This window comes from Convolutriloba macropyga, chromosome 8, assembly GCF_964194025.1.
Source record: "Convolutriloba macropyga chromosome 8, txConMacr16.3, whole genome shotgun sequence".
Taxonomy (NCBI): Eukaryota; Metazoa; Xenacoelomorpha; order Acoela; family Convolutidae; genus Convolutriloba; species Convolutriloba macropyga.
Window position 1 is genome coordinate 8,646,811 of NC_134475.1, and position 25,802 is coordinate 8,672,612.

The 25,802-nt window shown below is 35.7% G+C and overlaps 1 protein-coding gene across 1 annotated transcript in view; it reads right to left on the reverse strand.

Annotated features, from left to right (window-relative positions):
- LOC142344430 (transient receptor potential cation channel subfamily M member-like 2) overlaps positions 1 to 25,802 on the reverse strand; it is a 106,360-nt gene that overhangs the window by 56,644 nt on the left and 23,914 nt on the right. The window contains exons 2-7 of the mRNA XM_075396068.1: positions 22,613 to 23,197; positions 21,728 to 22,140; positions 12,555 to 12,801; positions 7,595 to 7,778; positions 4,938 to 5,141; positions 757 to 1,089 (exon numbers count right to left, since the gene is read on the reverse strand). Of these exons, the coding sequence (XP_075252183.1) occupies positions 757 to 1,089; positions 4,938 to 5,141; positions 7,595 to 7,778; positions 12,555 to 12,801; positions 21,728 to 21,846 (1,087 nt within the window). The 5' untranslated portion in view covers positions 21,847 to 22,140; positions 22,613 to 23,197. The remainder of the gene's footprint in view (positions 1 to 756; positions 1,090 to 4,937; positions 5,142 to 7,594; positions 7,779 to 12,554; positions 12,802 to 21,727; positions 22,141 to 22,612; positions 23,198 to 25,802) is intronic.

Consider the following 25,802-nt stretch of genomic DNA (forward strand, 5'->3'; position numbering starts at 1 on the left):
ATGTCATTTTTAGAAACCTTGTTGCCCTAATTTAGAGGTCAACTTATGAAAAGACAATTTTGGACCCAAATTTGGTATGAAATGACCGTGGGTCGACCTATGAAAAGAGGGATCTTTTCCGTTTGTGCCCCCCCAGCTTAGTGGGTGCCTATCATTTTGCAACCCCCCGACGCACGTGCCATTTTTTTACATAGTGATTAACTGTGTAATGACACGTGCTCTGTAACTGGGGGGTGGGGGGGGTTGGGGGTGGGGGGGGGGGTGGGGGTGCATAACGTACTAGGGGAGGGGGGGGGCACAAACGGAAAAGATCCGAAAAGAGTTTGCGTCAAACCCCACCACCTGCGCGATCAACTGTGGTCACTATATTTCCCCGGCAAACTTTAACGACTGAACTTTTTTCGGTCAAGTCATTTCGATTTTATTTGAACTTCAATGGAATCATAGATTATTACGTAAACAATACAAGTCAAATAATCCAAAATGGGAGTAATCGGTGCAATTATTGGAATTGAAACAAAGAGTAAATGTAATTATTTAGAGACCCTAACCCAAACGCTTCTGTATACAAAACCGTATAAAATAGAAGGAAACAAATTTAAGACCACTTTTTTTGCATAATTTTAGATTTTCTATGTAGCTTCACAAGATTATAAACTGTCGTTTGAGTTACTTTCTGGGACCATATTTTGTTGGATCAATTTATGGCTACGTTGAGTTGAACTAAAGAATTATTATCGGGCTAAATTGACAAACCTTTAATGCCTCCTTGAATTGCGATAATCTGGGAAAAGAACGGGTTCAACGAGGCCGTCAAAGTCTGATTAAACTCATCATACGTCGCCTTTCTCTTCCTGATAAAATAGGGAAAGGGGTTCAATTCTTTCTTCTTAATTTTCAGCTTTGTTTTCTGCCTCAAGAGGGTTTGTTGTTTTTTAATTTGTTGCTGTTGTTGTTGTTCTTTATTGGGTTTGTGGTGGAAGAACCAGTTGTTAGCTTGTAGTTTGGCGTCAATGCAGTCCCAGTTTGTGAAGGCGATTAGAAAGAGTTTTGGGGCGGATGAGACCAGCCATTCTAAGTATTGCATCTCTAAAAAGCATATTTAATTTAGGTCCCATGATATTGCAACGAAAATCTTCATCCATAAACTGCCCCACAAAGTTGCAAGCGAGCGTTTTGAAAAAAATTAAATTGAGTTCAAATAGATCAAAGTTCACTTTTTGAAGCTGCAGATAGAAGCGCGATATTTCAGTTAAATGGAAAAAACCTTGACAAACAAACGATTATTTATATGCCCGAGAAATGAGAAAACATGCACTTGAACATTAATGTAGTCATTTGAACATCAGCAGTTTCTCCCTGTAGCTGCATATTTTCTTATCGGTGGGGAATTTTGAATTTCGACATCGAACAAGGAGAATCGATAATGTGCGTACGCACATAATGTTCCGACCCCACTCATCTAAATTCTTGAATTAATTGGCTAATGACTTAATCGACTTAATGATGAAGAAACAGAAAACTATCAAAAACATACATACTGTTCAACAAACCACTAACGAAACACAATAATGCCACGCTAGAGGACCGATTAAACTTGTTGTTAATAGGACTACTAGGAAATACAATACAAAAATTCAAATAACAAACATTAGTTAAGACCAAAACTTGATGTTTATATTATAAAAATTCATAACAAAAACAAACTCGCATCGGATAAAACCTAAACCGGACAAAATAACGTATATTTCATTAGAAAATATAGAGGACCTGTCCACAATGCCACTGGGTAGCCGGACAAGCCCTAAAAGGTGGGAAGTTCAAAAGTACGTTTCTTTTTTTAATTGCAAAGTGGTTAATATCATTAATTTATATAATTATATTATATAATAGATATTAATTGAAATCACAAAAATATTCATTTTTATCTCCGTAGACATCGTCATCCATTTTACATCATTAGACTGCAAAAAGAAGGACAATAAAAAGTATTTAAAATGTTCAATTGCACAATTTTTCAAAGATAATTGGACCTACCATTAACGTTATAAAAGAAAACAAAAATCCTTTAATATACAAATATCTCATACTTTTTATGAAATTATGTAGTAGTAGCAACAAAGCCGAAAAACAAATGATTGAATCTAAAACCTTATTAAAAGTAAAATTATAGCTAACTAGAAACGGATTGTGTCCTGTCTTTACAGAGACTAAGGTCCAAATTGACCAAAAACGATTTAAAAAAAGGGCAAAGATCAAAAACCAAAAATCATAAGAGATATAGGATCTCAACAAAAAAAGAGGGAGTAAGTTGCAACAACTGAGGAATCCCTTGCGCCTGTTCTTAATGGGACTAAGTAACGACATTACAAAATAACTACAAATGCAAGCAGAAGCCAAGACTTTGCAAACAATTTTTCGACACTACAGTGTTCAAGGCACTATAATTGTAAGATATGATCTGTAAGAAGTGTAAACCATCACTCGCTCATCTGAACATCAACTGGTTTTCCATAGAAGAGGACTATGTAGAAATGACAACAAAAAGAAACTCAAAAATTGAACAGTATAGAAATCTCGAAAATTTTATGAAACTAAATGGTCGAAGCCATCAGTGAGAAATGTAATCGACAAAGGCAATTTTTTTTGAGTAAAAAAAATTGCTGAGACTTCCTATTTGTGAGATTGAGTTACAAGGTGACCAAAATGAGAGTAAGAAGGAGATAGTTGAAAAAGAAATTTTAAAAAAAGAGTTAATTTGAAAATCTTTAAAAACAAATAGCTATAAACTGAAATCTTAAAAAGGTTTAATTAAAATTTCTGGGGGAAACAATTGATATTCATTATCAAGCATATGTCGTAAAACAACAAAAAGAAAGACAAACAAAGCCAAAAACAAAAAAACATCTAAATAATGAGACTGTGTCAGTGCAAAAGCATAAACCATTATTGTATTCAGACACGTCCCTTTTTTGCATTTTCCATTCTTTGTTTTCTCCAAATGCACTGTCAACAAAATAAAAATTAAACAAGGAATCAAAATAAACCTGTGAAATATGCAATATGATCAAAACCAGGAAACCGTTCTATAAATATAAAACCGTGACAGACATCTATTTATAATTCACAGGAAAAATTGGGTTTGGCCTTTTTTCACGGAGACTACCCCAGAATATGAGAGAAACAAGATAAAATAGTGGAAAAATTCAACAACATTTTCTTAAAACAAATATATTCAAAGTCATAAGAGAAATTAGATGACAACTGAAAGCAGTTTCCTGGTTCATCTATACCTCCGAATGAAACCAATTGGGTCTTTGGTTGTGGAGACTAATTCATTGGACAGCAAAATTTAGCAAAAAGAAAGCAAAGCAAGTTCATAAATATTTATGAAAACAAATGGTCAGAGCCATAAAAACTATGAGCTGAGCTCTGAAACCATGGTATATGTTCGTTGGGCCTCATTTATTTCAAACAGTTTCTGTCAATATTTCGGCCCTGGTTTGAAATTTTGTCTGTACTTTACATAAAAAAACTTCAACTGCGGAAATGTTTTGAAAAAACTCCGTGCCCAACTAAAAACCAAAAAATTTTTCTACAGTTTGGATCCATAGTGAGAATAAGATCAGCCCTGATATTTCTGTGCGTCTAAAAAACACTCTATTGATCAAGTGATTGCAAAATATATCAATGCCTAAGCAAAATCTTCCAGTATATTAAACAATAATTAATGCATTTTGAATAATTATTGAGTTTAAATTTACAAAAACTGACAAAATTATAGTTTCAGAAGACTTTTTAAACCATTGGGAGTACAAACTGGTCTGATTGGGAGCTTGCAAAGATTATTATTGCGGTTTTAAGGTGTCTATTGCCAACAAATTTAAAGGAAGTGGTCTAAAAAAGCATACCTGGTCCCATTTTTTACAAAAAAAGTCTGCCACTTTGAAATATTTAGTTTAAATTCTGGCCCAAAAACTCGTATGGAACAATTCAGCAGCCTTCATCAATTTTTATGGATAAAGTCAATAAAACTACCGTTAACAACTTTAATATATATATATATATATATATATATATATATATATATATATATATTACCAAAATTGACAAAAATTTGGTAAAAATTACGGAAAATGTGAATAAAAACAACTAAATGTCTCTTATTCACCAATTTTTAAACCTCAATGAATCCCCGTAGAAAGCAAAAATAAAAAAGTCCCTTTAATTCAATATTCTATGCTGGACGGGCTTTCTAATAATACCACTCACAACTCTCTACGATGATTACATCGATCGGCCAAAATTGACTGAACAAAAAAAAAACGATTTGAGCACATAGTTCCTCCCCCCACTAGTGGGTCGGAACAATTTTGTCCGTTTAAAATCAATTTAAGGGACAGGCAAGAATTTGCACGACTTTCACTGTCAAGTTTCGAGAACTGTAATGGCAAAAAAACGGGGACAGATTTTCATTAACATAATTAAGCCTGAAAAATGCACAAACGGCTGACGCAATAGCTAGGACATGCTTTTCAGAACTTTATTTCTTAAGATTCTTACAAACTGGCCGGTTATCTTACGCAACTATTCCGATGTCAATTTGCAATATGTCAATCTAGCAAGATTTCAGAATGACTTTTAAGATAAATAGAAAAAAAAACTAAAAGGTTTTATAACTTGTTTAAGAAAACCATGACTTAAATTTAACGGCCCTGGTTAATATTTGCAACATTTTTTGTTCAATTAAGAGCAGATACAAATATTAATGAGTTCGCCATTTCAAGTCATCTGGCATTTGAACTTTTTCTTCTATCTTTCTTTCGTTATGGCACCCTGTTATCCATGAGTCTCGAAGCCGTTTCTTCGATTTTTCCTGAAGGTCCTTTTGTTCTCTGATAAGAGCTCATTTCTGATTGATTTCCTCATATGCTTACCTTTAACACACTCAGTTATGACAGCATCTACCCCGTGCAGAGTCCCCCCTCCCACCACCCAGGACCTGCAACTGTTCAGAGTGCGGCAGAATCCCCTCTTGAAAGACTTAAGCTGGTTGGGTGTGAGAGGAGTATGATCCACTGTTCCCACCACTGACACCACTATGTCCGGAATCGCAACGCGCCATTTCTTGCACAGGAGGTCTGCAAATTTTGTTTAGTTGAGTTATAACACAAAATAATCACCTACTGGGTACGAATTAAATGTTTTTTTTTTCTAAAATTGTCGGATTTTGATTGCATAGTTTTTTCAAGAAAAAATCAAAATGTTTTAGCCTAAAGTATGAAAAATGCAGTTCACTGCAAACAAAGAAATGTTTTATGTCAAGAGAGCTATATGCAAAATGGAGTGAGGGGTTTCAAGGATCCCCAGAAAACCGATTAAATTGAAATTACATTGTATTTAGATTGCCATTCAAACATTGTTTTTTAAATGGCTTTTTAAAAAATTATTAAACACGTCTTCGTAAATGCTGAGGATGGAAAATTAAACAAAATTTTAAAAAATTATATCAATAATTTTTGGAAAAAATATGAAATCGTCAAATTTCCCCTGACCTCATACTTTTCATGACATGCCAATTTTCTAAATTAGCCTCCTTTACATAGATTGTTGTATCCATGACAACACCGTTCAGGCTGGTTTCTTTTTGCCCCAAAGAGAGCTTGAAATGAAACGTATTTCAATTGATGCAACTACAAAAAGCTGAAAACTAAGTTTGAAGAACAAATAATGGTAGCATCCAAATCAACCATTTGAAAGGAAGACGAGAGAAGACAAAATTGTGGCAAAATTCATAAGAAAATTATAGGCATTACCAAAGTCTGTCACTACCAGCCACAACAAATCTTGAGCTTTGTTTATAATAGAATTAATTTTTATTATATTTATGTGATCGCAGGAGTTTCAAACGTACTTTTTGAAGACCAATTTCTTCACAAAAGTGAAAATTGATTGACTTTCATCTTTAGCTCAATTATAAATATAGCTGAACAAATATTTCAATATTGGTTTTTTAATTGCTTTCCAGTCAAAATTTAAAAGACTAGTTTGTGGATTTAGCGCAATTAGCAGAAATTATGGGAAATCAGCGCGCAAAATTACACTCAATAAGTCTTGATATGATCTGAAAAATCAAGTATTTGAGTCATTTTTACATGATTTCCTGTGGTTCGGAACCGATCATACAAACAGCTCCTTAGCTTTAAAACCGAACATGCCAAGTCTAAGAAACCGAACAAGTGATATTCAACAAAAAAGATACTAGGACGGTTTCTTACGTTTAAAAAGCAAACATAGCGACATTTCCTTACGTTTAAAACAAACCGACCATTTTCTCACGTTTTTAAACGACGATTTCTGAAATATTGTTTTAAAATTAATAAAGCGCTAATCTTGTGGAAACTCGTGACAAAGCCATTATTAAGTATAAGGTCAACTAGAAGGCTTTATTATACCAGGAGTTTATACCAGTAGGTTGGTAGCAGAGCAAATCAACGCTGAATCAGTCTAGAGACATTCTGTTTTTCTGGATGGCCAGCCTCTGTTCATGTCCCACTATTGAGTAATATAGTCTGTCCCAAAAAGTTGAAATAAGCGAACGTTTGAAAACGTCAAAAACAGGCAAGTGAGCATCGAATTGGTCATTTGAATGCCAACGTTTTTTTCTATTAAGCTTCTATTCTTCAATTTTTTCTACATGTTTTCAATTTGAACTTTGACCTTTGAACTCCAACCTGTGGCTTTTGAAACGTTCGCTTATTTCAACTTTATGGGACACGCTATATTTACTGCATGAAAAAACGTAGGTTTACTTTAACTCCCGCCAAAAAAGGTTTGCTTTATATGCGATTTGATTTTCCGCGAGGGTACTTGTAACATTTACTTTGCGTAGCAAGTCGTAACCACTAAGCTGAATGGGTTTTGTGTTAATTGCCTACAAACTAGCTTAAGTAAAAAATGTGTATACTACTATAGTAATTACCAGTTATAAGGTACAAAAGTATGACAATATTCTGCTCAGACTTAATTTTGGGGTATGAGTAATTTTCAGAGTATACAGGATAGATTTAGCCTGGGCGAACTCTATGATCTCAATGTAATCATGAAGAAAAACTAAACATAAAGAAACTTAAAACATTCTGAAGATGCAATGTTTCGGCAGTGAATTAAGTTTCTTCTTGAAATGTCATGGTTCAGCGCTGAAATGCTCTGAGACTCAAGTCCGGGTAATTTACTGTCATCTATTGTTTAACAGAATATAAACCAAAAAGTACAATCGTTCCTTTTTCACCATGTCCCACACTTTAAGGCCCGTTTCACATATATTTAGATAATTAAAGACGTTTAATATAAATTTATTTAATGTAAATTAAACATGTTTTGTGGAATTAAAGAGGACAAATGGAACAAAAATTTCATTTTTTGGCGAGGGCTTTTATAATAGAATGTACTAACCTGGCTGTTGACTCAAGTACGTAACACGATAGATGGTGTTGTTAAATGTATTAAATGTATTAGGATACGTTTAGTGGAATTAGAGAGGTAAAATTGACCATATTATTTGGTAAAGGTACTGGCTTGTTATTGCACTGACCCAACACAATAGCAGGATGTGTGTCGGACGAGAGGACTGCAACGTTTGCCAACTTCTCCAGCCCAGAGACCTCGTCTGTGATTCTCATTTTGAAGCTACTCTCAGGGTACTTGAGAGGCACTAGATGGTGCACTTTTCTCCACCTGCTGCTGTCTTCCATCGTCCATCGGGGAGGTTGTGGAATCTAAAAAGGAATCAGAATTAAAACGTAAAATGTTAAGAGTAATAATAATAATAGTAAAACAAGGGGATCGGTAGTGTGCATTCGCCATGATGTACCAACCCAGATCATCCATATTGCTGACTTAATTGGCTACCAAATGAGGAAGAGGGAGAAAACTTTCAAAAACTTACATATCATATATCGTTAAACAAATCACTGATAGAAAAAAACAATGCCAGGTTAGAGATCCGATGAAACTTTTTGTGAACAGAAATACTACAAAAGACGATCATAACAGTCAAATAAGAAACACTAACTAACTCAAAACTCGACGTCTTTATTTAAAAAAAAAACAAAATCAAACGCACGCCAGATAAAACCTAATCAAAACATATCATCCTACACCTAATTAGAAAAGATGTGGGAACTGTTCTCCTTGTCACTGGGTAACAGGTTGACAAAAAGGACAAAAGGAGGGAAGTTCAAATTTACGTTCCTATTTGTGAAAACTATTAAATTCAGAATGATTAAAATCATTATATAATAACTGAAATCACTTAAATAAACATCTATATCTCCATAGGAAGCAGTTGAGATCGCTCTTTACCCAGTTTAAGTAGCACATCTAAATAGAAGGAAGAATACCACCAAAACTTAGGAATTAAAACTTTGCGAGAAAATGGCCGGGAAGCTGTTAAAACCATAAGTTTTTGACTAAGAACATTAAAAAGCTTCAATTGCACAATTTTCCCAGCCAATGGGACCCACCATTAATGTTACAACTGAATAAGAAAACAGCAATAATAAAAAATGTGCATATGTCTTTAAGGAGACAAAGCATCAAATCGACCGAAAACAGATTTAAATGTTTGTCGAAAATCAAAAATCGAGAAAAATAATTTTAAAATAAATTTTTTTTCAAATCATAACAAAAACACGATTTCAATTAAAAGGATAAATTGAGTCGCAGCACCTCAGGAAGCCAATTGCGTCTGTTATTTATAAGAATATGTCACATGACTACAAATTAACAGCAAGTACAGGCAGAAGCCATCAGTTCACAAACAATCTTAAGGTATCACAGTGTCTAAGGCACTATAATTATATGATGTTATCTGAACTGCAGTCAAAACGTATCAGCAACACCACAGAATGTAATGTGTAAATCAACTAATGTGTAGTAAAAAAATTCTTAATGATAAGTTTGAATTATATAACGACAAAAATGAAAGCAATAAGGAGACAGATCAAATAATCTTTTTTTAGAATAATCATTTGAAAATCATTAAAGCAATTAGCTATATACTGTAATCGTTAAACAGATTCGATTATACGTCATAGGGAAGCAATTGAGTCTTATCATTATCAGTTATATGTCTTCCAGTAACAAAAGACAAACACAGGTAATATTTAAAAAAACTTTCAAAAATTGCGATAGATAGAACTGACAAAGCCCATAACTGCATAAACTACAAAACAAAACATTTAACACGTCAAATTGCGCCTTTTTAAATTGCTTTACATTCTTCCAACACTGCAATCAATCATTTCATTCTATCAGTAATGTTAGAGTTTGATCGGGAAACAAAATGATCCAATAAAACATCCAAAAATAATCAAAAATCAAAAAAAAACTTTTTTGTAAACTCGTATAATCAAAACAAAAAACAATTATCTTAATAAAGAACCGTTACAAACACTTATTAAACCGTCACAGGAAACAATTATTCGGTCTGTACTTACTGAGACTACGCAAGAAACTGAGAGAAGGATATTTAGTATTGGCAAATTTCAGAAATTCAATGATATTTTCTTATAAAGCAAAAATTTTCTTTCATAAAGCAAATGTATTCAAAGTCATGAGAGGCGTTAGATAAGAACAGAAAGCATTGCCTATTTTCATTTATAAGTCCTAATCAGGCCAATTGGATACTTGATTGGGGGACTAAGTCATTGGATTACAAAATATAACAAATGAACGCAAAACATAAGAAGTCCAAAAAATTTACCAAAAAGTTTGGTCAAAGCCATAAAAACTCTGAGTTTAACTCGGAAAGCATAACATATGTTTGTTTTGTCTCAATTTGTTGTGGATATTAGCTGTTAATAATTGAACCATGATTTGAAATTTTTCTATTAATTAACATAAAAGACTACAAATGCGGAAACATTTTGAAAAAAAGGCCGCGCCCAAAAAAAATCTGAAGAATTTTTTATCGTAATGATCCATGGTGAGAAGAAGAACATCAGCCTTGATAATGCTGCGCGTCTGAAAAAAAACAGTTAATTGTAGGAATGTTTGCCAAATACATCAATTTTTACAACAATCAAAAGGTTTCAGTGTATCAAAAACAAATAATGCAAAATATAATTATCGAGTTTGCAAAAAAAACTTGCAAAATTATAATTTCAGAAGCTCTGAAAGCCAGTGGGAGTGCAACAATCTTTTTTTTGAGCTGACGAAGAATCCGCGTTTTTTCTGGATTGCGCTTCCAGTATATTTAAAGAAAGTATGGATCATTTCGATCCATATTCCACGCCGTGCGGGCCTTCTAATGACACCACTCACAACTGTCTAAGATGATTGTATCGATCGGCCAATTTTGACGAAAAAAAGCCATTTGAGTATATAGTTCCTTCAACCCCCCCCCCCCCCCCCCCCCCCAATGTGGGTCGGAACAACAATTCAGTTTATTGAGCTTCTTTACGGTGACTTCCAGCCAGATTTGGTTTATACTTCGAAATGTAAAAAAGACTTCAAAACTCTACTGGCAGGGGGTTATTGACTCAAATTAGACAGGCGAGCTTCCTTCAGAAGTCGAGTGAAAGTTTTTTAATGGACAATTTGGGCCACGCATGATCTTTTCATTAGTCGAAGCCCAAACCTGGGCAAATTAACTCCTGTCCGTATGACCTTGCAGCCTCAAGAAATATATAAAAACGACTTTAATTCAGAAAATTTCCAAATGAAAACCAGGAAAATTGATGCTTTTGTCCAAGCCGGGGTCGAGATTATTTTGGAAAACTATATCAAATGTCTCATTATAGCAAATGGGCCTAGAAATTGAAAAAGAGGAAAAATCGAAATTTGGGAAATTAAAATAGCAACTCTCGAACACGAGATCATTTAAAATTGCCAAATGTCCTCCTCAATCAAAATTAAGTTGCTTTTTTTTCATTTCTGAACGAAAAGGGGAAAGAAATAGCTAGGAAGTTAGCTAAAAGTTCAGCTCCTTCAGTCGATTTAAAATCTAATTTTTCAAAATTTGTTAAACTTCTTTTTTGTTTTGAAAAAACTTTGATCAATCTAAGATCAAAAAAAATTTGATAATACCATTATTTTAAAGGAAATTTTGTATAATGATACGACTACATATCTGTTTTTTTTGCTATGAATAAAAGCAATCAAGGTTTACTTGATAGTTGAACAAATTTACTTATCTTTTTGTGTAAAAAATTATTCTCATTTCAATGAAAATCAAATTTTTAAAAGCAAAAATGTGAAAGAATTTTTTTTAGAAAACTAGTATTTGGAAGCTGCAGTAATTACCATCATCATCTGAAGAGATACTAAAGCTGATAAGTTTTTGAAAGTGCACTTAACATTTTACAAACAACGGAGGTGATAAACAAAAGAAATAAATAAAAATAAATCTCTAAAACCTAAAAAAAATATTACGACGCCATTGAAATACTTTCCATTAACTTTTCCTCAAAGACAATTTCAGAAAGAAATTTTTGGTCGGAAAAAAGGTTAAAAATAGCTTACACTAAGATTTGCTTCTCTCAGAAAGAATTTAAGAAAAACGTCTCACGAGAAATGATCCCAAAAGTATTATATCTGATTTTCAATTCTCTGATGGCTGTTTTAGGCAATTGTAAACAAGAAGGACTATATCAATTATTTTGGCTCTGAACAATTTTACCGAAATTGATAACCAAAAAAATTGACAAGTTCAAAGCAAACACCCCTGAGCTAACAACCAATTTTAAACACAAAAATGGAATTAATCACGGTTTTTCTGTTTGTATTTCGCATTATAGCAACTGCTCAACCGCTGGTCATTAAACTTTGTGTAGGGTGGAATGAACATTAGCGTGTGCTTTGTAACAAGTTTAGTCCGAGAAAATTTAGTCCGAGAAAGAGATATATCAGCAAATATGTGGGACTCCAAATTCGCCTGATTTTTGAAAAATGGTTCTAAATTTGCAATATTTTGGCGAAAATCTTGCAAGATTGGCATATCTGTGGAGCTATGAAAAGATACTATTATAGAAGTTTACTTGCAACATTTGAAAGCTCTTTAGACAAATCTACTACAATTCAAGTCCAGTTCGACTGGCAAAGATATATATCATGTTTTTAATTAACATTTTTGTCTCTAAGAGCGAGGCAAGCTAAAAATTTGAGAAAAAGTTTTGATTTACACAAGGTGGATTCAAAATTAGACGAAACTTCAATCAAAATGGAAGAATTCTGCACTCCGTTCTAGAACTCATTGGAAGCTTCTGGGAAGAAATTAAACTTTTTTTAATCACAATGCAGAAAGTAGCAGAGAACTATAGTTTCATTTAGGGTAGTATATGGGTCCCATCTACGATAATTGAAAACATGAGAGGACTCTGGCTCAACTTTTAGTCACTCCTCAACTTTTAGTAACTCTGGTCAACGGCCTCTTCAACCTCCAAGTTTTTTCATAAAGTCCTAAATATTAACCGGGAATGTTTTTGACAATAATATAATTGTTGACTTTTCCTCACTGGGGTAGTGAAACAGGCGTGAAATATTTCCCTTACCCTTTCGTGTTCCGATTGTTTATAGCCACACCCCCGGCAAGTGGGTTCTGTTTCCCTCTCTCCTTGTTTGCTCTTGCTGGTACTGCTTTCATTTTTGAGGAACAAGTCGGTGGCGTTGCTGGAAGTGCCGGCAGCATTAGCTGCAAAACTGACGTCCAAAGTAGATATCCCCTTGAAGAGAGCGGAAGGGTAGCTGTATCGGTTGTCTCTGGCATCCGGGCTACCCCAGCCGCGGGGTGGGAAGAACCTGTAAATATTCTGAATAAGTTTAGAAATTATGATTTTTTTTGGTATAGCAATTATGGCATGGTAAAATAATTTTGGTATGGTAAAATATTGTTGAAGTGTTTGCGTGTGTCCCAGGTTGAAGCTCCACGCGGTAGTGCCCTTTGATCAGACCGTTCCAGACCAAAGTAACCTCTGGTCAGACCATCCCAGACCGCAGTGACCACTCATCAGATTGATGTGCGGCCCGAAACCTCGTGTGTGTTCGAAGTGCGCTCGATATTGCCTGATCAGACCTTTCTGGAGGGAAATGACCTCTGATCAGACCAAAATCTGACCATTGTTCAGACTTCTGCACGACCTGGCTAAGACTAATTTCAGATAATTGTCCAAACAATTTTGCGCACAAAATAAATTCTGATCAGTCCATCGTACGCTCGAAAGTCACCTTTGGTCAAACTAGCGTGCGCTCTAAATCTCCTCTGAGTACACTAGTGTGCGCTTTAATCCGCCTGTAATCAGACTCAAGTGCGCTTGCAAATCACTTTGGTCAGACTATCGCGCGCCCGAAATTCACTACGGGTCAGCACACTAGTAACGCTCAAATCCACATCTGGTCAGACACATGTGCGCCCCAAATTGACTCTGATCAGACTAAAATTCGCTCGAAATCACATCTGATCTGACTCAAGCGCGCTCTAAATAGTCTGAGAAAAGAATAGTTTGAAATATGTACAAATCTCTAAATATCGATATAATATAATTCTTCATCAAAATAGATGTAAGCTGTAATATGTTCAACTAAGTAAAAACCATTTCTGGGAACACGGATGCGAAAAACAATCAAAGTATCAAGAAAGACTTAGTATGTCATTGATGTTCCGAATCAATAGATGAACTTTCCATAAACTTTCCATAAAATGTCTTGATCTGCAGTTTTTAATCATAATTGCTTGCAATATGCTCTTGAACCAACCTGCGACCAGCTCATGCCAAATAGAACCGACCTTTTATCAGAACAAACTCAGAAAATGGTTTAGACTTTTGCGCGTTTGAACCAATTGTTACAACCTATTAGTTTTGGTGTGGAAACTCACAGTGTGCTTTCGTCTTGAGTCTGATAAGATGCCACTTTCGTCTGGCAGCTGGGGCGTGTGTGGTCATATGTGTGTGGCGTTGGGTATCTGTGTCTGCGTTTGTTTGTGCGAATGTTTAGACGTGTCTGTATTTGTATGAGTGTTCGTGTATGTGATCGTTTGTGGTGTTTATTACCGTTGCATTACAATTCAGTTCGTAAGTACATGCTAATCTTATTTTCTTCAATATCGACTCAGACTGGATTGCTACAGATCAGAAAACGCGTGATCTCTATATGTATAACAGTTTCAATCCGATAGAAAAACAAGTCGAAGACAAAGATATATGTCCAAGACCTGTTCATGCAAAAACATTTAAACTTAATCTTGTGTTGGTTTTTATCTTTTTTACTCACGAGTTGAAATACCAGAAGCTGTGGTTCGTAACAGCTGAATTGCAGCTCCAATAATTTGTAAATACAAGACGCAGTAACAAATATTATACTGCTCAGGAATATGTTTCATTACAAGACACAGTGACATTTTGTTTCTCAACAAAAAATTAAACGCAAATCACTGTAACACCTTATTTACTGCTCGAGTCCATTTAATTTTGTTTGCAATATTCTGATGAAGTATCGTAAGAAAGCCATTTTCTGCGGCTGATTTTGCTGTGTGTTGTTGTGTTGCTTTTGTTATTTCCTCCTTTTTCTCCACATCACGTGGCTACGACTGAACTAGTTACTAAAACTAAAACTGGGACTATTATACGACCAATAGACAACTAATACAAAAAGTTTTCCTTATCTAAGTTTTTATGCTGATGTATTTTCTTAAGCATGTTCTGAAAGAACAGCCTCAATTTCGCCGGCCATGTTGTTTTTCGTGAAAACATCTTTGTCAATCGATAGCATTGGAGCGAGCATCACAACAGGACTCCTGTAGACTCCGGCTTTCGTAAGATCTGTTGCCGATCGAATCCTCCTGCCAGAACCCTCAATGGTTTCTGTTAATCGGCCAAGTTTGTAATGCCCTCGTTTCTCACTCTCTTTGACCAACTAAACGAGATCACCTCTGTGCGAGTTTCTGTCAGATTTGCTTTTACATTTGTTTCGATTGTTCAAAGTCAGCGGATACTCCTTTCGAAATCTGTCTCAGATGAGATTCGAGTAAACTTGTGTTTGTCAAAAGAGTTTTTGATGATCGACGGATCTCTCTGCGCAAGGTATATATGGTAGACCAAGTATTTTGCTACCAAGCAGAAAGCTATTTTGGGTAATAGCTTCGAAAATGTTTAGGTCCGAACTAACTGGTATTAAAAGTCTTGCAATCAATGTTTGCTCAAAAAAACAACTTGTGGTAAAGTAAACATCTTAAGTGATTGATCGGTTTCCCAAACTGCATACATTGTTTTCTTGCAACTTCTGACCAGTCGCTCCCATACTCCTCCAAAAAGAGGTGCTGCAGGTGGATTGAATTTCTATCTGATCCATTGTTCTCAACTAAATATTCCTCAATCCTTTCTGGGTTCCATGCTACGACAAACTCTTTGAACTCTCGATCTGCTCCAATGAAGTTTTTCCCGTTGTCACTGATCATTTTTCCCGATTCGCATCTTTGCGCTATGATCCGCATAATTGTGTTCAGACAAGTGTCCGTATGCAGGTTTGTGATTATCTCCATAATTACGGCTCGTACCGTTAGACATGTGAACAAACAACACCATCGCTTTCCATCTCGGTGCCCAATTTTTACTACGAAAGGGCCAAAGTAGTCTAGTTCAAAATTTGCAAAAGATGTTGACTTATCCAAACTTTCGGTTGGTAGCTCTGCCATCATTGAAGCTATTTTCTGTGCTCTGCCTTTTTGGCACGTAATCTATTTAATTTTTATTGAACACCAGGCATTTGTTACAACAATAATCCTTAATCGTTGCAGAACAATGTTTCTGACATGTTCAGTTCCCTGTTCGTTTTTTTTTTGCTTGTGCTCGTTACGCAAGAATAATTCGACAACGTGATGTTTCCAAGGTAACAAAATTGGATACTTTGCATTGAAGTCCCAATAGCCTTTCCTTATTCCGCGTTTGGCACGAATAAGTCCCCTTTTGTCAATAAAGGTTGAAAACTGCAGATCATTACTGCTTTTTAGAATTTACTTTTCAACTGTGAGAGATTTCATCTCCTGAGAAAACCGTTCTTTCTGTAGTAACTTGAAGATGGTTGCTTTGGCATTTTCCTTGTCTTCAAAACCAATTGCCTTTGTTGCCGTTTTGCTGAATGTTTGCTCAAATGCCATTGTATTTAGGAGTCGGTTGAAATTGTTAAATTGTTCCCATTGAACAGTTGGTTTTTTTTCTTCAGATGTGGATATGAAGGCGGCTTTTTCCTTGCGTTCGTTGCAAGTGAATGTTAAAGTCACCTGCTCAAGCTATTCGTTTCCTCGTTGACTCAACCTGGCAGGCCCAGTGTGCCACTCATGTCTCTTGAGTTGATCAACGATGGTTTTTGATGGCTCTTGTCACGATTGATGGCTCTTGTAGAGATATTTGCTGGATTGTTGATAACACTCACATGATTCCACTGTTAAGTTTCAGTTGTATCCAAAATCGCCGCAACTCGGTTCACTACGAACACTTATTTTTTGCGGTCAGAGCTGTTTATTCATTGTACAACAGTAGTAGAGTCTGTCCAAAAGTTACAAATTTGAATCTTTGAGTCGTGTTCGCTACCTATCTGTACCCACATTCAGACTGCCATGACTGCCGATTGTAGTTCCAAACGTGGTAACGAAAAGTATCGAATCGGAGCGACTTTGCACTTTCCAACTACAAATGCTAAGTCTGCTGCGTATACCTTGGACTGCGAACGTACATATGCCACTGCAAAAATTGTGTCTTCCTATGCGTCAGCGAGGACATGAACTTCCATTTTTTTAGGCTGCGCCGAAATATCTTCTATCAATGCTGGTTTCTACGACTTCTGGAAGCTGGCCTTTCCATTTCAGAAACTTCCCGGTCTTTCCATTTCAGAAACTTTCCTTTCACCTCTTCTTCGTTAGGTTCCACTGAGTTGCCACAATGTTGCATAATTTTGGTCCAGATTCTATTCAGAAGTTGTCTCATGTGAAAGTTGATTGGTGCAAACAGACCAAGAGGATCAAACACTGATAAAACGAGAGACAAGATCTTCCTCTGGATGATTGGGGTTTCAACTTCGTGTTCCTATTTTGTAATCTAATGCCTTCTGTAGTTCATAGGCATCTTGATCGAGAATGATGCCAAGTGCCATCAAATTGAAATATCTGTTTGGTAGTACACACAAGTGAGTGAAACTTTGTTTCAGTTTGTTGTAGTCATAGTTTTTGTATCCCAATGAAATTGACGGTTGTACAAACGCCTGAAGCGAGTGCAACTTTGAATGTATTCCTTTTAATTTCAGAGGAACCTTTCCCGTCTTTAGATCCCTCGTTCAAGTATGCCGGCTATCTTGAGCGTCACCTCGGTGCCTAGGGTGCCGAAGTAACGCTTAAGGTAACTTCTCTAGCCGAGGTAACTTCTCTTGAACGCTTTGATCGAGGAATGATACCGTTGATCCACTATAGAGGAAAACATATGTGTCTAGTTTGTTACTGACATGATGGATTGGGACGAGAACTGTCTGAAGAAAGCTTGTAACAGCATAATTGCCTTCTTCCATTTGGTTTTCTGAGTGTAGCAATCGTTTGCGCATTTTGGTACATCCATTCATAACGCACGCGTTGACTTTGCAATTTTGATCGCATGTCTTTTTCCCCAGACATCCATAATATAAGCATTCCTTCCTCACTACCACATATCGATCATAAACACTCATGTTTTTGAATAATGGACAGCTTCAAATACGATGGGTGCCATCAGCAAGCGGACATTGATTGCTTTGCGTTTACTTCGATTCTTTTACGTTGGCAGTGGCACTGAAGTTTGATGTCATAGAGAATCGCCTCTCTTTTTTTGTATTGCGCCTGTTTTCTTCTTTGCGCTCAGTTTTAAATGCTGAGATTCCTTAATCAGGATTGCCATTCTTGGCAAACATTTTGCAAACAAGATTAAATGAGGCCAGTCCTCGTCCTCTTCATCAATTTGGAACCACCATTTCTCTTTGAGTAGATGTGGCAGCTTATCAAATGCCATACGCAATGTTGAACTTGATTGCAGATTACCAATTTATCCGTACTCTTTAAGCACGTTCACAAAGTCAGAGACAGCAACAAAAAACTGAATCAGGCTTGCTGAGTCATGAGGCTTCACTTGATTTGCTTTTCGTAGGCTCACCAGCTGCGCATCTATAATTACAGGTGGTCTTCTAAAATTCATTTTTAGTAAGCTCCAAACAGCGCTTTAAAACTGTCCAGATTATCCCCATCCTGAAATCCCGGATTTTGTTTTGCCTGTTAGTAGCGTCTTCAAATGGCTCTTCAAGTGAATCTTGAATCCTCCGTTCATCTACTGTTGCGATGAACATGCTAGGCTATTCAAGACACTCCAGTACGTTTCAGTCAAAACTATGCAACTTCAACTTTGGCAAACTGCTACTGCTTGAAAGCCCGGTTTTAGTACGCATACCTACTTTCTGCAAAACATCTCTGTCTTCAATACTTGAAGAACGATCTAGAGTGTTTAGATAACGTGAATAATGCCTATCTTCACTGCGTTCCAGGCTGACATCAAAGCAGCTTTTTGGTCGAGTTGGTGTTTGTGTTCTGCTCATCCTCTTGGCCCACTCCGAGTCATCTGTGTTTGTTGTGATCCAATTGAAAGGCAACATGTCACAGGCTTTCGCTGACTGAGAAAGTACATCATCCTTCTGCAATGTTGTGATTTTCAGTTTGCGCTCTAGCTTTCCATGTTTTTCCCGAAGCTGATGCGGCATCTCCAATTCTTTCATCTTCATTTCCAGCTCAAGTTTCTGTCTCTCAAATTGTGTTTTTTCGAGTTGCAACTTTGTTTCAAAATCCTTTTGGAAATTTCTGATTTTTTCTTCAGTCATTTTTACTGATGTTGTTTCCGAGCCTTAATCTTTATCTTAAATGTTTGATTGTCCATTTGATGTAACGGCGTTCAGTGTCCTGCGGCTTGTGTTGTCACTTCCTTCTGAGAGACAACAATTTTGATCTGCCGGCAATAAATCGATTACTGGCGTGTCTGCTTCAGATGCGAGATCTGTTGAATGACCTTGTTGATTTGACATAGTTTTCTGTCCGTGGATATACGGTAGCCAGTGTGGGTTCAAAAAAGAAAGTATGCTTCTCTCTTGACTTTGAGTTCTCTAGAAATTTCTGGATTTTGGCTAATTTCAGCTTTCTTGTCCACAAATCTTTGAACGCTGTCGTCAAATTGCAATATCTGCTGATAAGTAGTCTTGGAATTGCTTGCTCGGTTTTGTTTCTTGATGAGCTCAAAACCCTCTTGCTCTTTCTATTTCCAGTGGAATCTCAAATTGTTAATTTGTCTTTCAAATTATCCAGACTCTCTGAATGAGTCACTTTACTTTTGATTTGAAGCTGCAGTTTGAATCTGTACTGCTTCTTGCTTTAGTTGCCTCAGTTAAATTCCGCTATTCAACGGCTAATGCACTTTGACTAATTCGCTTTTGCGTTGTTGAATTTCGTTTAGGTCTTGTTTTGTTCGTCGATGCTTTTGGCAATTCGACTGTTAGGTTGGACAACAGTTTTATATTCCACTGTCCGGATCGGCGGACCAAATGTAATGGCTGCTGTCCCAACCGGTTGCGACGAGGAACGTCTTACACCATCCAGTTGGCCTCAGCAGTTCCAAATCTGTCCGGATATTCTGTTTTTGCAGTTCGCTTTTGTAACTGTATGTCCACTATGTTTTTACCCTTGAATTACAATTCAGTTCGTTACTATTTGCTAATCTTAGTGTTTTCAATATAGACTCAGATTGGATTGCTATAGATCACACAATACGTGATCTCGAAATGTACACCAGTTCAATTCGATAGAAAAACAAGCGAAGACAAAGATGTATGTCTAAGACCTGTTTATGCAAAGACATTTAAACAAAATCTTATGTTGGTTTTATCCTTTTTACTCACGAGTTGAAATACCAGAAGCTGTGGTTCGTAACATTGTAGATACAAGACACAGCAACAAATATTATACAGCTCATAAATAAGTTTCAATACAAGACAGAGTGAGATTTTATTTCTCAACAAAAATTTAAACGCCATCACAGTAACACGTTATTTACTGCTCAAGTAAGTTTACTTTGTTTGCAATATTCTGCTGAAGTATCGTAAGAAAGCCATTTTCTGCGGCTGATTTTGGTATGTGTTGTTGTGTTGCTTTTGTTATTTCCTCCTTTATTTTCTCCACATCACGTGGCTACGACTGTAGTAGTAATTAAAACTAAAACTTGGACTATTATATGACTAAAAGACAACTAATACAAGAAGTTTTCCCTATCTAAGTTTTTTTGCTGATGTATTTTCCAACGCATGCTGTGAAATTTCAGCCTCAACAGTGTGTGTGTGTGTGTGTGTGATGGGTGTGTGCATGTGTGGGATTGTGTTTGGGTGTGTGATTATGTTTGTTTGATGCATATGTGTCTGTTTGTGTTAGTGTGTCTTTATATATGTAAAAGTGTGTGTTGTGTGTGTGCATGCGTACGTGCGCGTGTGTGTGTTTGTGTGTGCATGGGGGGTCGGGCTACATGCTAGACGAGAAAAATGTCAAAAAAGGGGACAAAAATTAGAAGACTATAAAATATAATCACAATGAAACTTAACTTGCTCTGACAAAGATAGTTGGCATTACAACACTTTAGTTCCACTAGCTGCCTTCCTAGAAGATAATTTTAGCGTTTTCAAAATGTTCGAGCGCCTATGAACTGAATACGGGCAAAAAAAATCGCCGCAAAATGTTGGCCTATCTTTGAGCACGGATCAAAAGTCTGATAAAAAGTTTTCGAGATCGCATTTTTTCCTCGAGGTAATGTTTATAGAGAAAAATAATTTAGAAAGAGCCAATCGGGGACTTTGAATAGATTTTCCCTTTTATCCCCCCCACGAAATTTCAGACCCCACTCGAAATCATACAAACTCCTCACGAAAGTTTGCCTCCGTGAATTTACAGCCACCTATTATGAAATGTTTAGGTTTTCTGACCACTTTTTGAGCGGGGGAAATATGAATAAGAAGACCCGATAAATACACCCACCCGGGTCGAGGTTTATGGGTAATTTTTTGCAAAAAATGCGGTGAATGCGGTGAATGCGATGAAAAAAAATGATTCCCCACATTTCACTGTATTTCTTACAAAAATTCACCGGGAAATTCACCGCATTTCTTACAAAAATTCACCGCATATGATTTCCAAAGTTTACTCAATCTGATTTAAATTCACAAGAAATTTCACACCGTTAAGTGACAGTTGGCGCAGTGGGCTAAGCAATTGAAGGCACGCAGGAGGTCAGAGGTTAGAACCAGTGTGTGGACGATTCTTTTTTTGTAAGAATACTATGAGAACGCGGTGAAAATAAATAATTCACCGCGATTCACTGCAAAAATATGTAAGAAATACGCGGTGAAAAATTTTTTTTCATCGCATTTAACCACATTTCTTACCAAAATTCACCGCCAAACCTCGACCCGGCAGATGGGGTAATAAAACTCGCAGATCTTTGTTCCGTTTGACCCCCCCCCCCCCACCAAGCTTACTTAGTGGTTGCATATTTTTTGCAACCCCCCCGCACATGCAATATGTTCACATAATGATTTACTGTGTAATGACACGTGCTCTGTAACTGGGGGTGCATAACGTACTGGGAGGGGGGGGGGGGGGGCGTAGAAGATCCAAAATTGCTATGCTAACCGTCCACAGACTGTTCTGGAGTACTTTCTCTCGTAGAAGAAGTCGAGTTTCTCCTGTTCGCTTTGAATCAGGAACAACAGTCGCTCCTGTCGATACCTCTCAAAATTCCACTTCCTCATTCTGTCAACTCGTTTGTGACGTAAAATTTACAAGTGTGATCAAACCCAATCTAATCGCGAGGACCGAAACAGACTTTTATTCACAATTTAATCAAAAATTCAATTTTAGAATGCAAACTATAAAATATATAGTAAAGGAGTGAAATAATATTCCAATGATAGAGTTCAAAATGAGGGACAAAACGATCCAAATTATATAAAAATGAAGTTCGCTAACTAATATTTGTTTAAAATTTCAAATGGAAATTAGCGAGAAACCGTTTGAGTGGTTTAAGGATAACCAGCTGGGAAAAACTATTGAGCTCAAGGAATAACCAACAACAAATTACGAGAAAAACCCGACGAGACAAAAAATATCACGCAAAAAATTTCTGCTAAAAACGCTTAAAATTTTTGAAGTTCAAGAAAAAATGGAAATAATTATTTTCTATCTACTTTTTCCGTCAAAAACGGAAATCGCATTCTTTCACTGTTCGGATATATGGCACAGCTATTATTATAAAAACCAAGAAGGGTAGAGGAAATATGCATCAAGGTAATTTTTCCATCTGTAACTATTTTTACTGGGAATTAAAATTGGAAACCCTCTCTAGGGAAAAGTAATGCCTCACCCTTCCTGTAAACGGTCACTGTTTTAATTCTGCCTGATAACTTTTTTCACCTTAAGATAAAAATAATGGAGCATTTTCAATCACGCCGGATTTTGTTGTTCTAAAAATGGAGATTAAAAAAGTAACTTAAAAGTATTTCAAAATACTAGTTTTACCAATAAGAGATCGCCTGTGACAGGAGTGTGAAAAAATTGCTCAATTTGTGAAGAAATAATTCGAAAGAAAAGATTTCAGCTGACGTTTATAAGTATCCAATTTCGAAAACAGGTGATAAGATTCGATAACTTTCCTGATGGTACAATTGATTACAATTAACCACTTTTAATAACTTTCAACCGTGGCTTTAGTGTCTATTTGTGAAAAAGAATAATAAATTATTGGTAAACTATCATCGGAACCGATAGCTGGGTTTCAAAATAAGTGGAGAAAAGTTTCTTTTTTGAAGTGATTAAAAATTAATCATAAATTATCATAAATCATAACCGAAAATAAGTCTTGATAAGAATTCACAACGGGGTCTTTCTACTTGAATCATGAATAATTTCGCTATCTCTCATTTCGAAACAGTTAACTTATGGGAATTATAAAGAAATAAAATGGAACGGTTTAATTTACCAGACCCAGTAATGGACAAGCATATAAAAGCAATTTTTGCTTTTGCTGAAGTTAAAGTGCATAATTTTGAGAGTTCGCAATTGTAGACGTTGCTGGCGGCAAGTAACCCGTCCAGAAATCAGTTCCTGAAACAAAACTGCAATAAATAACAACCTCGGTGGGGGGGGGGGGGGGTAACTTTCTTAAATGAACTTTGAGCTGATCGAGAGTTCGTTAAATAGTGTTCAAAAGCGTGCTTAATTCTAAGTCCAGATCAACGTCAACTTGCTAAAATCGCTGCAAGGTTCCAAAATGTTCTTTGCTCGCAGTTTTATGTGAGCAGTTTACACAAACATGTGGAAATAATAAGAAATACGACAGGCGAAGACCAGAAAAGACACAAAATAAAGATTAAGTACTGGCTGTAAAAGTCCGCATTCAGTTTTGCTATAGGCTTTGAGATTTTGTTGTTAGGTGGGTACTTTTATTTACAAAAGAAAGCAAATTCATCGACAATTTTACCTTTGCTGCCTTGTCAATAGGAAAAAAACAGAACTAGGTTATTATTGTACTGAAGGTTGTCCTGAACTACACAACACGCAAGTCGACAAAAGCTTCTGAAATTTTGCATCTGAACTTAAATTTAACAATACAGTCGTTTACGGGTACCGAGTTTTGGAGTATATTTATTAGTTTTTATGGTCAGATTTCAATAAATTCTAAAACAGGCTTCTGCTTAGAAACAGCTTGGAAAATGTTTCGGTGTAAAAGAATCACAGAGAAAGTGTTTTCCATTCTGACTCTCGGTCAACTTGTAAAAATTGTTTTCCCAGGCATTGCGGATTTCTTGAATGTAAATAACATTTTCCATTGTGTAAAAGTGTTTTGGTTTATAAAGGCGAGACAAAATGAAATGGGATACGACATTGGAGATAATTAGAATCCAGCCCTAGTTGCACAAAATATCATTTGAGTTAGAAACCATGATATGGAATAAATCACTTTGGCTTTATTCCACAAATAAAATTAATGTCTTTGAAGCTATTTTGATAGTAATCACTGCCTTATTACTTCACATAGTGATTAAGATTAATGAGCCAACTGGGGATATTAGTCTGTAATTGGCGGATATTTGTTAAATAGTCTTGAACTTGCCCGATGCATTTGGATTTGTAATTACACTTACTAATTACAGTTACCAAACGGAATCTTTCTGTGAATGTAAAAATATGTTTCAGAACTACATTTAAAGAATTTATTACAAGATTTCATTTGTTTCATGCGAAAAGAAAGCTTAAGTTTGCGAGAGCGGTTATTATTTTCTATTTAATGACCCTGAAAAAGAAAATAGTGCCGTTGAAATGCGGAAAATGGCTTATGACGGCGTAATTACATTCGGCAAATATAAAGCGAACTTTGAAAAGAAGCCAGCTAAACACTTATACACATTACACTGTTTTGTGATGTCAGCTAGAGTCCAAAAAATGGCAATCAAAATAATACAGTTCAGAAACAAAAAATGTCTCTTAACACGTAATTTACATCTAAAGTATTTAAAATCTTATTTCAGGTAAAAAACTGTTATTTACAATCAAGAAATCCACAATGCCTGGGAAAACAATTTTTACAAGTTGACCGAGAGTCAGAATGGAAAACACTTTCTCTGTGATTCTTTTACACCGAAACACTTACACCAAAACTTTTTAAAAGTAAATTATCTCAGATTGAATAACCTAAGAATAACAGTATAACTTAATTCTTATCAACTTGTTTTTCACCTCACTTACTTAAAGTAAAAAAAGAAGTAATTACAAAATTCAGTTATAGTGGTATTTGAGTCTCTGTTGTGTTCGGCAAGTTCTTGGAAATCTTTCTTGTTGTGGATATCCCTAAATAAGGAATACAACTTTTGATTATATTCGAAACCCATTTTTGAAAATAGTTCTTTCTGTGAAATCAATGAAATCTGATTAACCATTACAGACTAGTGTCTCTATCAAATCAGTACGGAACATTCGGTCCAACTCACCTATCCTCTTTCACAAAAGGTATCTTAAAACAAGTAAAATTGTCTTAAAATGTGAAATTTGGTTACAAAACAATTGTTTGGAAATTGCTTCTATTTTTTGTCACCAATTTCCACAAAATGTATCGTAAAACAAGTAAAAGTTTGATAAAATGTGAAATATGGTTGCAAAAAACTTCTTTTGAATTTGGTTAAATTTTTGTCACCAATTTCCATAAAATAGTCAATATTGAACATTATGCTAAATTTTGTGAAACAGTTCAAAATGCTCAGATTAAACAGTTCAAAATTAATATTTGGCTTAGTTTGCAGTATTCAATTTCTACACGCTACGGCCCTTATAATCCACAAATAGGCGCTTAGTTGATGTTCGTTTAAGCAGTTTCCTATGCGCCAAAGACGCTTTTAAAACAACAAAGTGAGCACACAGTGCCAGAACATAAAAAAAATAGTACATAGGTATGAAAATTATACTATGAGTTAAAATTTTGCACTCGGTATATTTATCTTCAAAATAAATAGTTATTTGACAGAATAATCACAAGCAACAAATTTAAACAAAACGTTTCTATATTAAGAATTTTAGTTTAATAAAAAATATTAAATATTAAAATAGTTAATTTTAATTTTAAGATAAAACTTCAAAAAAGTTGATATTCTTCAGAGCCAACTCAAAAAGATCAACTTGCAGAACTGGCAAATAAATCAGTAGGAGCCGCAGTTTA